The sequence below is a fragment of the Aulonocara sp. 'chitande type north' Nkhata Bay genome, linkage group LG6 (genome assembly GCF_057382095.1).
Source record: "Aulonocara sp. 'chitande type north' Nkhata Bay isolate Kocher_YH1m ecotype deep benthic linkage group LG6, A_spYH_male_GT1.1, whole genome shotgun sequence".
In the NCBI taxonomy this organism is placed as follows: Eukaryota; Metazoa; Chordata; class Actinopteri; order Cichliformes; family Cichlidae; genus Aulonocara; species Aulonocara sp. 'chitande type north' Nkhata Bay.
This window is the reverse complement of record NC_141349.1, coordinates 36,474,977-36,492,184: the sequence shown is the minus strand read 5'-3', so window position 1 is coordinate 36,492,184 and position 17,208 is coordinate 36,474,977. Positions and strand designations below refer to the sequence as shown.

Below are 17,208 nucleotides of genomic sequence, written 5' to 3'. Positions count from 1 at the left end.
CCTCCAACAAAATCAAGTCACTTAAAATACACTGAAAAACAACAGGAGCTGACCCAAAGTGCTTCCCAGTAGTCCAGCATACAGAAGTATACAAGTGTACAAAAACACAGTGAACAGAAACAGTGATAAGACTGAACAGAGTGCCAAAAAATATCAAAGACCAAAATGTGCAAACATTGCCTTTATCCACTGTATTGTGGAGAGATTTAATGATTCTATTACCATGCAAAACAAATTCTAATAGAAAGTGACAGATCTAGCCTAATGCCTACTAGTACATACGGAAACCATATGGGCTTGTCATCATAGTAAAGACAGCTTCTGCTGCTCTAATCACTCCGACATAGCAGATGCACAGACTGAGGCATTATTGGCAAAATTAAAGCTTCTTCCCCCTTTTTCACATCGTGAAACAGCTGTCCAAAATTTGAGAGTGTAAGCTGGAGAGAAATAAGAGAACAAGGGAGAGTGGGAAAGAGAAAGAGAGTGCAATGAGGAAGGGAGCAATGGTCCAAAGTCATACCCCAGAGCGAGTCAGATAAGATACCCCAGAGCTGAGGATTAAGTTTTTGATCCAGATTTTAGTCTGGATTTGGAGCTTTTTCCGCAAGCTGGGTCCATCTGAAAGTCAGGGTTTGCTCAGCGATGTCATGTTGTTTATGTGCGTATTTGTAGGAAACAAAGCGACAGAAGAACGTGTTTACGGCTCATGGTCGCTTGGTATTCAGAGTACATCGCAGCCGGTGCCAACCACAGTAGAAGCAGTTAGCCAGTCCGGCAGTATCAATTTGTCAACATATCCCAGCAAAAATCCTCTAGGGCCCCTGGGAGCCAAAGCAGGGTATTGGTATGAGCGTAGAGTGCCTGGGGTGACCCAGCAGGCATATGTAGCCCCATTTACCATATTTACTAGCATTACAACAAAAATATACACACAGCTGCAGCGTTATATTAACAGCTGCTATAGGAAAGGGTCAAAGACAGTGCATGGCACGCAGCCTGTGTCCTCTGAATCACGAGTCAGCTGGAGGCTGAGACGACATGCAGAGCATGACATGAACACACACACATAGACACACACAGACACACACGAACATATCAAGACAGGACTAAAGCTTTCCCTGACCTCTGACGTTCAACGCTGCATCCACCTACCCACATACACCCTTAAAGAGCGCATACTCAGGGGTATGATAAATTCACAAACTCTCATCCATTAAACATAATAAGGTGCAGGTTTTCTGCACATGATATATATAGTATGCAGCACACACTGACAGGCCTTACAAGTAACAAACAGTGAGATCTCGGGCATCTCTCTGACGCTTACCACACAGTGCATTTATAATTTACTGTGCATGTACTTTCTCTGGGATGTTCTTACTCTTCCTATTGGGCACGGAAAAAGATATAACTGAGGAATGCAGCGACCTATAACATGCTGTCGCTTTATTATGTTGAAGAAACTGCAAAAAGCAATTTGTTCTCACATTTGTTGTGGAAAGCTAACTCACTCTTTGCATTTATGCAAATTACATAAATTAGGGTGAAATAACCTAACTAGGTTTCACTTTTTTGATGACTGCATTGTCACCAGGTGGGATAAACTGCACCTAAAAGACAGAAACCACTGCAGTGCACTGCATCTACCTGTAAGTCACGGCCACACACCTAATACTGCAACTTTTATTGCGTGAGATGTAAAAGTACTTCCTTTCACAGTTGGTATTAAGGGCTATATATATATATTAGCTATAGAGAGCAAAACTACAACTGCCTTGGTTGTAAGCATACTTTTTAATGTTGTATTGGTGGACATCTAAGAGGATTACCTTACTTTTTTTGAGCCAGCGAAAAGTGGCCACTCCAGAAACTGTAGTTTCTGTAGCACTTCCATTCATTTTTCAGCCCTGGAGGTCCTGTTCAAACTACAGCTTAATTTCAAGGTCCTCTTACCTACATATTCTGCTGCTTTTTGACAATATTAAGCAATCCTTATTAGCAGATGGCGCTTGGTATAATGGAAAATTTGAGCATTAAAATCTCCATGACCTAAATGAGCAGCCTCCATCTGCTGATAAGGAACATGCTAGAGGGGATCATGTGAAGTAGTAGCAGATAAAGTCTCACTTGTTGCTCTCGTCTTAAAATTGCCTGTGTCAAGGCAGCAGGGGGAAAAAAGTGGACTTAGACATCAAAGATCTGACAAAGAGCCATTCTTGCAACATCCTTGCACCAAATCCCAGAAAATGACATAATGCATTTGTGGACATGGACTACCATAAACACCAACAAAACACAAACAAGGATGATCAAAACCAGGATGGCAATTTACAAGGAATATTTGACATTTTTGGAAGATCTGCTTGTGAATTTTCTTGCTCTTGAGTTATAAAAAGAAAAGATTAAGCAGACTGTATGCTGGGAGAAACAGAAAGCCAGGCTTTATTCAGAGGTAACAAAATCCTTCACTCATAAACATGCTATTATCTATTTAGCACATATGACAATTTTGACATTTTTGGTTAAACAGGATTGTGCAGGAATAATTTCAGTTAAAGCAATGTAATACTCACAGAAGGTCTAGCAAAAAACGCACAATAATTTAGAGAAGCTAATAATCCTGCTTATTAATCTCCCTCACTGCCACTGGACATAATGCCAGGGAAAATATAGTTCTATGCCTTTGATTGTTCTTTGTACCTTACAGCAACACACTCACATCAGGCAAATAGCTACCAACTCATTACACTCCCCCTCTATTGCTGTTAAATTGCAGTCATTTGTGTCTTTTAGGCAAATAGACTTGAGTGCTAAGCAAGCAGACATGCCCTGGCTGAAATATAATTGCCTTGACCAAATCTCTTTCTCAGCAGTTAAGAAAATTATATCTGCACAGTCTATATACCTCTGGAGCAAATGTGCACGAGCCTAATATGAATAAACACACCAACTTGGTCACACGCTGAAAATCATCCATCCAATGTATACGCCAGGATTGGTGTACTTCCTTTTAAGCCCCACAGAAGCTCTGCCCAGACCTCTAAAAAAAAGAGGTATCATCTATACACCAATTAAACTGAGAATTGTCTAAAATTGTTCTTGTAGGCCTAGTTGCCACGGCAATTAAGCAAAGAAACTTGAGGACAAAGAAAAAAAAGAAGAAAATCTCAGGCTGGCTATTTGGAGGGGCACGCGAGAGGAAAAAAGAGCAGCATTGTTCTCTGTTTGAGCTCATACACACAAACACTAGCAGAGTGCTGACACCAATAAGCGGTCAATGATTTTCCTAATGGTTCTCCTCTATGGAAAGCCAATTCTCCTGAGGATGCTTAAAACACTGAAAGCCATGTGTAAACTCTACTCCTGCTCAAACACAGATATAAACACAAACACACGCAAGTCTAAAACCTGCCTTGGCAAATTCTCAACCTCCGTTTAACTTCTCTTTTTCTCCTTTACAACAAAGTGCATGTGTATGGATTAACCTTTCCTCTCCCTTTCTTTTGATATGCAGGCATACCCAGTCTTTCACCTTTAGCAAACTCCCTGTAACGGCCATTGCAGGAAACACAGAGGCCGTTATACATGAAGTATAACTCATACACGTGAGCTTGGGTCTTGAGAGTGAAAAACATGCAACACTTGAGCTAATTGTTAAGTGCTATTGTGAAAAAATGACCAAGCTTCCCTGTTTACTGAAATAGAATCATGAATGCTTTATGTAGTATGTATCCAAAATGTGTTTGATATTACGCTTGCACAATCACACTTCCTAATTAACTTCTCTTCCTTTGCCCCCTGTTTCCTGCTCACACATATACATGTTTTTTTTTGTACAGTGTAATTTCTCTATACCTCTGAGGCCCTGTATCCAATGAAGTAGAACAGAAACTGGAAGTATAGCTGGAGACAGATGAGAAGGGTGAGTAGTGGAGAGCACAAAGTGAGGGAAAGTAAAAGCGAGAGGAAATGGGAATAAAATAAGTGGAACGAGAGCAATCGACAAGAAAGAGAATCTAGTGAAAGAGCAGGTCAACTCAGGCGGTGGCAGTGTGGAAGCGTCTACGGAGCGTTGCTGATGTGATGGCATGATGATGATGGTGTTGATGATTCACCGCTGGTAGGAAATCAGAGAGAAGAACGTATTATTATCACGCAGCTCAATTACACCGCAATTTCTCCCCGGCAGCGACAGCCTCTGCAGGGCTCCTCATTGAAGCTGATTTGGGAGGCCTGCGGCGTCTGGAGGACCAGAGAATGACTCAGCAGTGCGGTAAGACATCCCCACTTGAGAAGGGAGAAGAAGAGGAGGCAGGAGAGGACGACCGGGGAGTGAAAGAGTGGTATGAAGAGACTGAGCGAGTATTTAAGGAGAATGGTGAAAAATATGGGAGCGTCTGCGTCGAAATCTCATGAGCTCTGCACTTAAAGTGTTCGGCAGAGTGGAAGCAGGCAGGAAGGACAGACAGGATCTAAATGCGCTGCTGATGGAGAAAACACCTGTTCAGTAATGGGTACCAGCTCTCCGGCTGTTCCCGGTGCTTTAATATGAATACTGAAGAGCAGCTATTCAGGTGGTGCTTTATAATTTTATTTACTCCCAAAGTGTGTGTATGTTATGCATGAGCCAAGGGAGAAAGCAGAATGATGAAAACCTTTGTGTCCATGCAGTAGGGGTGTGTACGTCTGTGAGAGGCAGATTGCATGTGTGAGTGTTTTTTGTGATTCAGGACAGAGACCATTTTAATGATTTTATGCATTCTGCTGTTGCGTGCCTTTAGCACAGAAGGGACACTGAAGAGTGTGTGGGAGTGTGTATGCACATGTAGGCATTTTATGTAGGTGTTTGCATCTACTGGTGCATCCCTGCTGTCTCTAGTGTACCTGAGAATTTCCTGTACAGTGGCTACCCGACAGCAAGGGCAGCTTCAGCTGAACTGTTACAATTGACTTCATGGTGAGGGATTACTTAATATGACCTTGGCAATAAACTCTCCCGCATAACATGTCATGATCACGATTATGATTTGTTCTTTCAAACATCGCCGCACTTTACGATTTTATCACAGGAGATAACCTCTTTATGTTAGTGTAATCTGAGCACATTAATTTTAATCTAACATATCCTTAATGTATCTTTAATGCTGCTTTTCTAAATATTTATTTGTAAGAGATTAATTAAACCACTCTGTGCAATCTAAATAATGTTCAGAATATTGTTGAATTAATACAACTAGGGCTTCAACCAAACATTTGACTATCCAGCAACTCCTTTGTGGATTTTAATTTTAAGTTTTAGTGTTACTTGCTCTTGTTCTTAATTACTACAGACTTTCATATCTAGATTTAACTCCTTTTCAAATGCCTTTAACTGTTTTTTAATCCCTCTGCTTTGTAATGACTGTTCTCCAATTTGTGACTAAATGTGACTCAGTTACCCCCATCACACCATATTTGACTATTTTTCAACAATTTTTATTCTTGACTGCTTGATACAATCAACTTGATTTCCAACACAGCAGGTTTTCAGGTTTCAGCTCTGTTGAATGTATGACTCTACCTGCAACCTGCCACGGGCCAAACCATAACTAGCTGGTCAATGCAGTTAAACAGGAAATGGTATTTACCTTAGGAGCTGTTGGAGACCAAACTCGAGCTTAAACCGGGACACTCATGAGGAGAGAAAAAACTCACACAAATAATAGTCCTAGTTCGGTTTTTGTTATGTTTATGATCTCGTGTTGATTTTATAGTTCTCCTCCTTCAGGTTTCTTAGTCTTTAACCATTCTGGCCATTCCAGTTTTCTGTCTTCCTGCTTCAAAGTGTGCTGTTTGTTACTGTGTTTGGCATTTCCTGTTTTATTTTGTTAATCATAATACTTCCTGTCTTTGTCTCATTCATTTCTCTAATTCCCTAATTGTGTCCTAATTACTCTGGCTTGCTTAGCTTTGTGTTTCTTATTCTGTCGTTTGTGTCTTTGTTTGTCAAGCATTCAAGAGCAAAGAAATTTTAAAGCAAGAGAAAAAAATAAAAAAGACTGATTTGGGGTAGGAAGCACAGTGTTGTGGTGCACTATTGCCTCATAGAAAGAAAAGAAAGTGTACTTTATTGATCCCCGTGGGGAAATTCCTCTCTGCATTTAACCCATTCACTCAGTGAAGCAGTGGGCAGCCATTGGGTGCCCGGGGAGCAGTGTGTAGGGACGGTACTTTCCATCCATTTTGTGTGGAGTTTGCATGTTCGCCCAATTTCTGCGTGGATTCTTTGCGGGTGCTTGTGCTTTCTCCCACAGTCCAAAGACATGCAGGGGGTTAGATTAATTGGTAATTCTAAATTGAATGAAGGTTTGAAGGGTTATCTGTCTCTATTTGTGTCTTATCTGTCTCTGTCGCTGCCACAAATTAGCTATCTGTCTAGAATGTACCCTACTTTTGGCCCTACAACAGTTGTTATAGGCTCCAGCTCCCCCACAACTCCCCCACAAGGGGAAGAATACATGAATGGATACATATTATACTGATACTTATAGGTGAATTTAAATCATACTTTTGCATTATTTTGCAAATAATGTGATGTTGTTCTTTAATATTCACCTGCTTGCATTTTTATTATTTAAAGTAAACCAGGTAGGTGACTGCCCCATTGCATGCATGGAGCTTGCATGCTAGAATTTTATCCATGGTTAATACAAAGAAATATCCTAATGGAACAACTTATCAGTCAGAGTGAAGAAGTAAACCAGTGGAGTCACACCAAGTCAGTTGTGTTGAAACATCAAGCTGAGATTATTCTTTCAAACATCTTCCTCAGTCTAATCCCAAATCAGAGCTCTTATTATATATTTACGGTTGATAAAACCTGCTGATCACTGTCTTGGCACCAGATTTCCACTAAATCTAAGATTTTACCAACAGAGAGAAAAATTACAGACCTGAACCCTGAAGGAGTGGAGACTATTTGGGCTCAGGTTAGTTTCCAGAAACGGTCTCCAACCACAGAAGTCTATGCCAGTGGGACTCAAGCTACACTAACAAGCCTTCAAACCAAACCGGGTTCCCCAGAGGATTACGCTGGGATTTGAGTCGACATCGGATTTGTAGAAGGGATGAGACGTTCATCTTTTCTTTTTTCCATCCAACATTTCTTTCTTTCTTCTGTCTTACATATCTGTCTTTCTTTCTCTGCATGTCTCTATCTCTCTTTTCTTTCCCCTCTGACTTTCTCTCTTAATCACGCAGACAAGTCTTCTGGGCTGTTGGCATTCAGCTCCAGTTGTGAGAAGAAGAAAAAAAAGAGGAGGAGGAAGAGGAATAAAAGCACTGCTGTCAGTTCTTCTTCTCTTGCTCTACGGGACTGGAAGGACAAAAGCTTTCCCTGACAGACCGGATAGCCCTATCTCTACCCAGCCATCATGTCTTTACCCTGTGTCTTCACCACACCGCCATGTGCTCTTTTCTCTTTCTGTCATCCTCCCTCCCTCTGTCTTACTACAATAACACAGTACATGGAGATTAGTGTATGGCATGTTGAGGAGGAAATAGCAAGGCGCTGGCTCATTGTCAGTGTCATTAGTACGTGTGGGCATGATTACATGTTAATGTATTTGCATTTTACATGTGGACCAGTGTGTTGCATGTTGCTGCAACGATTTAAGGGAAGTGGACAGTCTGTCATGTGCTTCCTCATTGACAAGACTGTCATCCTAAGTAAGATGTGACCATTAGGGTTAAAAGAGGAACAATCTCCATACTGTTTAATGAGCCACAGCAAAAGCTCATTCATGGTGAATGCTGCAGGGTATCCAACAGAGATGCTACATATGCAGTGTGCAGTGTCATCAAGGCCAAAACATCAGCAAGAAAAGAGACGTGAGTGCCAGTACAGAAAATCTGACCTGCAGTTTCTCATCATGTCTACTTGACAGCCTACACCAGGAGGAAAGCAAATCACTTACTGTATGTTCCTTTAGAAAAAAGATAAAGATTACTTGAGTTTGTGTTTTAGCAGAAACCAGCTGCAGAGTTGCAGAAATGAGTTGTTAAATCAATCAAAAACTGAACTCAAACAGTTTGTGTGCACCGGTGGCAGAGATGATTTTTATATTTAAAAAAAAATAGTGGGTGATAATTTCTCACAGCGTTTAGTCTTTTAATGGCCAATTTTCTTCAAGCTGAATGTAAAATAGGCTTTTTAACATCAAATCAGAAAGACTAAGATACCATACCATACCATACCAACTTTATTTCTAAAGCACTTTAACATAAAACCAGAGTTTCACAAAGTGCTGTACATGTTAATAGCATACGTAAAGAAAATTAAAATGAGATACAATAAAATAAATAGATACAATAAATTGAAACATGTTAAAACAAATTGAGTCAACCCCTCTAATCAATGCCAAAGGCTTCAGCGAATAAATATGTTTTAAGAAGACTTTTAAATTCAGAGAGAGAAGAGGCCTGCCTAACATGCAAGGGCAGATCATTCCACAACTTTGGAGCAGCTACAGCAAAAGCACGATCACCTTTAAGTTTATACTTAGTTTTCAGTACCTTAAGGAGTTGCTGATTGGCGGACCTAAGGGAACGGGCAGGTGTATATGGTTGTAGTAGCTCCGAGAGGTAGGGGGGGGCCAGGCCATTAAGAGATTTAAAAGCAAATAAGAGAATTTTAAAAACAATCCTAAAATGTACAGGTAGCCAGTGGAGTGAAATTAAAATAGGGGTAATGTGCTCAAACTTTTTTGTTCCAGTTAAAAGACGTGCTGCAGCATTTTGCACAACCTGCAGGCGCCTAATGGACGCATCACTAACCCCAAAATAAAGTGCGTTACAATAATCCAGCCTAGAAGTAACAAAGGCATGGATTACTGTCTGAAAATGCTGTTTCGATAAGATAGGCTTTATTTTGGCTAATTCCCTCAAATGAAAAAAGCTAGATCTTACAACAGCTCTGACCTGGCTTTCAAGTTTAAGATTTGCCTCTATTTTAACTCCCAGATTAGTGATGACTGGTTTAACATACTGTGCCAGTGAACCAAGATCTATAATAGTGGCCTCAGAAGCGCCACCAAAAACCATCACTTCTGTTTTCTGATAGCGCTTATGACCTCAGTATGTCATCATCGAGTTTATTTTCTCAGACAGCACTGCTTCAGAGATGCTCACACCTGTTTTTATTAATCAGCAAATTGCCAATCAACCATGATCGTGTAAAAAAATTGGCAGAATATTTCTCAGTTACATCTAAGACTCTCACGAGATTTGTAATTTATTAAGCGTTAGTAAATGAAAATCAACAGGACTGCGCTTGAGTTTTGCTAATCTCTGATTACTGTGCATGGTAATATGTATTACTTTTGTTTAACTGAGCTTCAAACATCTAGCTTTGTCAGACTGATTGTTCATTGTTTGTTAAAAAACATTTTTACATATGGAATCTGAGTTTTTCAGTGGGTGGCATTCATCTCTTTACTGTTTACACAAAAAATAAACGCTCTTTTTAAAGGGATAACCCTGAAACTCAAAAACAGCAAGATTAAAAAAACAAAAAACTGGTATAATAATCCCTCCATATGGCGAGGTTCTAGTCCAAACCAGTGTTTGTGCGTGTATGTGTGCATTTATATTCAGCCTTTAAACTCTGTGCTAAATATTAACATGGATACCCGATTTTAGATAAATCTAATTTCACCCCCCCCCCCCAAAGTTCGTCTCTCTGTCTCTCCCTCCCTTAAGGCTGTCTGCTAAGCCTCTTACCTGTGGGATTATTGGCAACGCTACGTATTTTATAGCTTTATTCATCTGGATGATGCGTTATTAATGTGTTGGGGAATGAAACCATCTGTAACGACAGGCAACGGATGATGGGAGGATGAAGGGCAGGGTGGGTGACGGAGAGGTGGGGTGGGGTATGTCACACTGAGGCAGGAGAGTTGGCTGGTCTGAAGTTGTGGTGTGTAGTGATTTCTGTGTATGCAAATGTCGGGTTGACGCAGAGCTGTAATGAGTGATAATAAGTGAGCTTTGTTTGAGTTGACGTGGCGGAAGCACCATGAACAGTAGTTATGAGCTTTGATTGTGCAGTTTTACAGATGAGGCAAACAAAGGCATCAAGCAGAGCACATCACACACAGAAACACATCCATATACAGAGTCTAATGTGTTGGCACATTACTCTGAGAGTGCACTGAGAGACACCGAAGCTGATTTTCTTTCAACTTTATCCCTTTCAAATTTATGGGAAAACCTGCATAAACGAGTGAACAAACATAACCAACACAACGGCATCTACACAGGACACAAAGACTCACAAAGCACTTTAGGACTGGAGAAAGCTTTTGTAGTTCAAATAGCTTTTGGAGGAAGTTCACACTTTTTGTGTGTGCACTGCAGGAAAAAGGAACTATCAGCAAAAGAACAACCTGATGGAGTGTACTGTAATACATATGGATTTAAGTGCGCTTGACCTGATGCAACATCAACAACTCCCATATTTCTTTTAAAAAAATGTAAAAGTTAGCTGAGGTACTATAAAAACACTTGGGAAGCAATTGTGTAAACAACAGATAGCTGGGTAGCACATGTAGAAATGGACTGACAGTAAATCCAGTTTATATTTAGCTTTCATGCAGCTGAGAAAATGCATGGGCTTGAATTGTTATTAAAAAAAAAAGACTTGATTATAAGGTTCACAGAAATAATATATACAGAAATAATAAAAAAATAAAAAGTGAATTAAATAAATAAATAAGAGGCAGGTTGTCCATAGTTTTGGACTTTCTAGGGCAAAAGCCAGGTCCCCTTTGTCACTGACTTCATGTCATTGCTGTGGTTGTAGTTATTACTATGCCACCCATTAGCTAACTAACTAATAAGTTGCAGATGCAAATGCAATATGAAAAAAAATATCAATGACAGGTATATAGTTCTTAGGGGTTTACCGCAGTTGGTGTTAACCCTCATGGACTCCCCAAAATTCAGCCCGATTTTGGAGTGACACGTTTGACAGTTTTTCGGTAAACGGGAGAATAACATTTAGATTCTCATTCCTCTTGTCCAGAAAAACAGTCATTAAGGAAAAAGCTGCGAAGCTTGTCTGATAAGCATCTGCCTTGTCATTACGGACGTTAACCTCATCAGTTCGATTTTTCATTAATTTTTGATTGAATAAAATGTCAGCGTCGTCATCTTGCATGGAGATCGACCATCATCTCCAACCAACAGAACAAAAGAAACATCATTCTTACGCTTAAATTTGAGAAAATGAAAATAAATAAAAGAAATGCACTTGCATAAATTTGTTGATCTATTAAACAATTATCAAAATTATTGCTGCTGATTCCGGGTTTTTTTTTGTAAACTATAGTAGAAACCTACCGGACAGTGAGTTAATTTCATGATGCTGTTAGCCCTTTGAACTGTTAAATAATTAATTAATGGAACACGCTTGATGCTCATCTCCTAAGCAAGAGTCAAGATGACTGACAGGACTGTGTGAGTCATTCTTCTCTGTGTTCTGCTCCTGATAAGTATGTTTCTCATGCTGTGACACCTGTTGAATAGTTAAATGGCTGTTCCTCCTTTGCACAATGTCAGTGGAGAAGAGGAAGACAAGGGAGCGAATGCTGCAAACTGATTACACTGAAAAAGCTTCCAATACATGCATAATGTGTGCTAGGAAGAGTGTTAAACAGGGAAATATCTGTGCTGTGGATTCTATGAAACTTTCAGTCTCCATGCTACAGAGCACATAATCAAAGTTTTAGGATGCCACACTGACACTGACATTTTTGCCTTTTAGTAGGCTCAGCTTAGTGAAATAACATGACAGGGTTTTAAGAGTATTGCATTATGATAATGATAAAATGTTTTTTCCGTTGCTGGAAGAAGCACCGGTGTCACGTATACAAATTACACTTCAACATCAAAGTGTCTTGGGTTTTCGATGTGTCTCTTTCAAGTCTGAGGTGCACACTTCCTCCCTTAGATCTGAATATGTTCCCACCTCTCTCTGTGACTAAAGGCACTTAAAAAAAGAAACTCCCTGTGTGTAAAAGCACAACCACAGTTGGATGCACTGACGGGCAGGCTGTGCTTTACTTTTGCCTCATTACAGGTTTAACAAAATAACACTTTATTGATGTAATGATTGAGACGTTTGAATTTTTAAATCACACAGTGCATCTTCATGGACTGTAATTATGTATGTTCAAAGGTCTGTTTAAAACAGAATAGCTCGCACTCTACAACGATTTACTTTAGGGGAGTGCCAATTTAACTGACAATTACCACTGTGAAAATGGCTTTGACAGGATACAAAACCCAGCACTGACAGTGACTGGTGCATGAAGTAGCGCCAGGGCAAGTGATACCGCCAGGAAGGCAACATGAGAAAGCACTGAATTTAAAAATGGAAGAAGGTGAACAAGCAGCTTTTATCACAAAGTGAACAAAAGACTTTCAGGGAAGGACAAATGAATATTTTGACCCTAAACTCATAATACAATCACACTTTTGTATTACTTCACAGTGATTTACAGTGCATGCCTGAAGTGTCACAGTCAAAAATCAAATTTGCATGAATGACAATTAACATGTGAATGAATGTAAAAGGTGTACCCTGCCTCTCGCCCTATGACAGCTGGGATAGGCTCCAGCGCCCCCCGCGACCCTGAAAAGGATAAGCGGAAGCGAATGGATGGAATGGATGGATGGATGAATGTAAACACAGCACACAGTCTAATCTTTAACTATCTCTGCAGACTTGCCAGTTCTTTACTGCTTCACTTGGGGGGATTTAAGCCAACATTACTGTCAGTTAGGTGAGCGGCTGTATCTTAATCTATTATTTGTTTCACCGTGGTGTAAATCTGAGCTGCTCTTTCATGTTACACTTTTTAAAAAGCTTTTTATCATTATTTTCCAGTGTTTGCTAGCAAAAGGGGGCACAAGAAGCACAAGCAGTGGACATTTCTTGGAAAAAAAAAATGAACATTTGCTCATAAATATAGACAACATTAGCACAAATGCAATCGTTTATCCTGTCTGCTCTTTAAACTACAGCACTACATGTATATGTACATTCAAAAAGGGAAATTTGAAAACAAAAAAATGACGCACACTCTGTGTGTAGCTATAAATTTCTAAGTGCATGTGGGTGTTTGTGGGGAACTGTTTCCCTGCACGCACACAACATTTTGGGTGTTTGTTGAGCGTGCTGGTGTGTATGTGTGTCAGTGTGAGTCAGCAGTGTGATCACGGACACAGTGTTGGTTGTGGTGGTAGTTGGAGGATAGATGGTAGCAACAATGGATTTTAACAAAGCTCCTAAATATGACAAATCTAAGGTGTACATGTGAGGCGGTGTGCATGATGGCAAGATGAACGTTGGTCCCAGCATGACTAGAGAAAAAATGTTTCCATTTTAAACTTGATGTTAATTCTGACACTCTTTAAATCCATTTTAATGACAATAAAATATTGATATTCAAGCAAAGTGTGGCCAAGGATGTGAACACCTAGAGATACAGCTCACAGGACAGCAATCGGAAGCTTCCTCCCAAAAATTTTTCCCTAATTTGAGAGCAAAACTTGTGTTTTGCTCCGACTCAGAACTAACAAGGCCTTGTCAATCACAAACAATTTGATTAACATATCTGCTGTTTTTTGCTTCTTTGAAGAAATTGGATATACACCAAAGCCAAATGTGTCTCTGTATTGAATATCTTTATATTACAATAAAATTTATAATAATTTGAGGTTAAGCACATCATATATCATCACCACACTGTGGAAACATGTTGAAAAAACAGTAAAAAGACATCTCCAGATGGTTTGTAATGCCATATTTGCTATTGGAAACCATTAGGAAAACTCAGCACAATGGAAAAAGTGTACATCAGTGGTAATGTTACGTGTCTTACCATGACTAATGGGAAAACTCTTTACAACACGTGTGAGGTGGACACCCGCTGGGCACATGGGGATGATGATAGTATATGACTAGTGCAGCAGATGGAAAGAAACCGCTGACGACCAGATGTGAAGCCAGACTCTTTTCAGAGCTTTCCTCAGTCTGCTGCTGAAGGTAGATTGGTTTAATTCTGGCACATTAACAGTTTTTCACATCTATCACCAGCACCGCCTTAATAAGCACCTATTAATAATAATCATGATACCAATTCTTGTAATAAACCGATGTCAGGCAAAACAAGACAGACTAATTAATACGTGCAGAACTTTTTGGTCATGAATCTTTAACAGGTAGCCACAGCGTGCGTGAAAAGACAAATTCAGAGCTGACATAATATCACTCGTGATTAAATCCAGTTATTTGTGAAGGAAAGCCGTGGTGTCTGTTGGACTAGAAAAGAAAATGTCTACACTCTCGAGCAGAATTTCCCTGAAGAGACACGACAGGAAACAACCACTAATGACAACTGTAGCTCCTGCCTGCTGGGATGACACATCCAAAGCTATGCATAATGTTTCCATCCAACACAAGTTATCACATAGAAATTCTTCTATTGTCATACTGTAGCTTGTGGCTCATTCTATTCTGGATCAAAATGCTGCTATCCCCTCTCTCTGATGTGGTGACTCATATAGCATCAGTTAGCAGGTAATTATGCATCAGCCTTAGGCTGGACAACTCTGCCATGCCAAGCCACATACACAAAAACACACACACAAACCAGCCACAAGGCGAAAAAAAAAATGCAGCGATTAACCAGTGTATGTGGCCGAGAGCACCAGTTGAATTTATGAATCCGGGGGGGCCACCAAAGTGGAGAGAGCAAGCAGAAATCCGACAGGCATGGAGCAAGTGCGCTCATAGGCTGTACTGACTGGATACAGGCTGACTGTATGTGCTTTAACAGTCATATACATCTGGCAGATTGTTTTTAAAGCAGCGAGGAAAAAAAAGGTCTTGACACCCAACTGTTACTCTTATGTCATACATGTACAACACATTAAAATAGATATAAAACCATAAAGCGTTAGAAGATAAACTCACTAAGAAGGACCACTGTCTACACAGGAGTTATGCAGGGATATTTCATTAGAGGATTCTCTGTCAAAAAATAGAATACTGATTCAAATATAACCTTGCTTCGGCGTGACTTTGCATTGCGGAGATGCCGGCAGGTGGAACTCAGTGTCCCACCACATGAAGCGAGTGAATCACTAGAAAATCTGCGGAGGAGACAGATGATACAGTGCACGGCTCTGAGAGACTGGCTGTCGCACAGTGTATCAAACTACATCAAAGCCTGTTATCTACTGGTTGCATGGTGGATGAGGAGTGGGCTACACATGAATGACTGGCAGCTTTATGAAGGGAAACTACTGCACACATGCCAGGAACAACGGTGTCCAACTTTTTCAGGGCAACCTAGCTGCTTGACAAGAACCCCAGTCAGAAGCTCGGTTTTCGAGAATGTAATCTGATACATCAGGTTGTGAAAATTAATCAAACGATGTGTGGAAGAACTGTGGAACCGTTCAGTATGTTAGCCTCTGGCAAAAAATGTCATTTTGTGGAACCTGCAAATAAATATTTGGATTTGTAGAAGCCAGTTTTTTTTTTAAAGATTTTCAAAGAGTCAAACGTGAAATTAGATTCTCTAAATGACTGTAAATGGGTACACTCCCACAGGCAATAACTTAACTTGATTTAGTATTATTGATTTATTCATATTGTTTTGAAGATGTTCATTATGCTGGTCTGGGAGTTTGTTTCGGCTCCACGTCTGTCTTGTGCTTCGTGATTCACGCTGCCACAACCAATAAAACTGTTCCTGTTTTCACAAACAGGCTCTCTGTACACTCCAAAACTACTTTGCAAATTAGGTTATGTTTCTATTTGGCCTGCTGCCTGAGACAGTGCTGCTGAGCCATGCAGCAACTGTAGTTGACTTGAAATACCAAACAGAGCATGACAGGTATAGGCTACAACCTCAGCCACTGACTCTTCTATTAAAACAGCCTTATTTAGAGAAGGATTTACCCCTCTGTGCTATTATTCCACACTGGAGAGAGCAGCGTGTGTGCGGGCTGACGCCAGATTTCATACTCAGCTTTGGCATTTCAAACTCAAGTCTGGACACGAGTGCGTTCATTTAAACGGACGTTCAAACGGTGCAGTGTGGCTCCAGACCAAAGCGAGCATCCAGGATGCCAGTCTCCCAGCACTGGTAGAGTAAAAAAAAAAAAAAGGGCTCGCTTTGCATCTGACATCCTATCATTTCCTTGCGAGACAGCCTTTGCTCTACTGACAACAATTCAAACACTCATTTGGGCCCTGCCGTGTGCGTGGAGATGTTTGACCTGCCTGCCAACCCCATTCATCCCCGGCGAGACAGTCTTTTTTTCGCGGGGGATACGATATGAATACATCGGCAGCGCCTCTGTCTTACCGGCTGCTGTGTGTGGCGAGACCCCCCTCTCCCAGGCGGAGGGAGATGCTGCCGCTGCTTGTCCCCGTGCTGGAAATAGTGGCTGCCAGCGGCTTTGTTGCCCGCGACCCGGTCCCTCTTCTCCCGCACGTTTGACCCTCCGTTTTCTCTTTCTTCCCCGGAGTCGAGGGTGCTGAAGTTCCACACAATCAGCGTCTGCACCAGCAGCACCGTGAGGGCAGCTATGAGCGCGGACCGCGACCGTCGGGCCAGCCTGCGAGCACACAAGCCGCCGACCATCTTCGCACCGGGCTGCACGGAGCTGGAGGACCGTCTGTGGCTCTGCGCAGCGCGACGGGAGGAAAGAGTGGAAGTAGAGGGAGGACGAGGAGGAGGAGGAGGTCGTGGTGGAGAAGGAGGGAGGGAGTCTCGGTTTTACGGCGGCTGAGGCGAGGAGAAGCGTCGAGAAGGAGACACAGGGCCACCGTGTGGTGAAACTCGGTGAGCTTTCCAGCAGCAGAGGATGCTCCCGGCATCTGTACGGCTGTCTCTGCTGTTCACTGTCCGTGAGAGGAACTGAAGTCTCATTTTTCATCTTTTAAAGGAATTCAGGTAATGACCAAATAGCTACCTGCAAATGTTTGAAATGGCCGATGTCACTATCATTAGAGGGCAGAAAACAGCCGTATTAGTAAGGCTTAAATGGGTTCTTGTCAGACACTGGCAGCTTTTATCTAATGCACCCCAGTGGAATTTTTTAGGGCCTTTCTGGGTTTTAGAAAGATTATCTCCTTTGCACTACATT

The 17,208-nt window shown here is 41.1% G+C and overlaps 1 protein-coding gene across 1 annotated transcript in view; it reads right to left on the bottom strand.

The window, feature by feature from the left end:
* The window catches only part of xylt1 (xylosyltransferase I), a 78,252-nt gene extending 61,449 nt beyond the window's left edge, over positions 1 to 16,803 (bottom strand). The window contains exon 1 of the mRNA XM_086296714.1: positions 16,425 to 16,803. Coding sequence (XP_086152840.1) covers positions 16,425 to 16,703 — 279 coding nt within the window. The 5' untranslated portion in view covers positions 16,704 to 16,803. The remainder of the gene's footprint in view (positions 1 to 16,424) is intronic.
* Between the last annotated feature and the right edge of the window lie 405 nt (positions 16,804 to 17,208).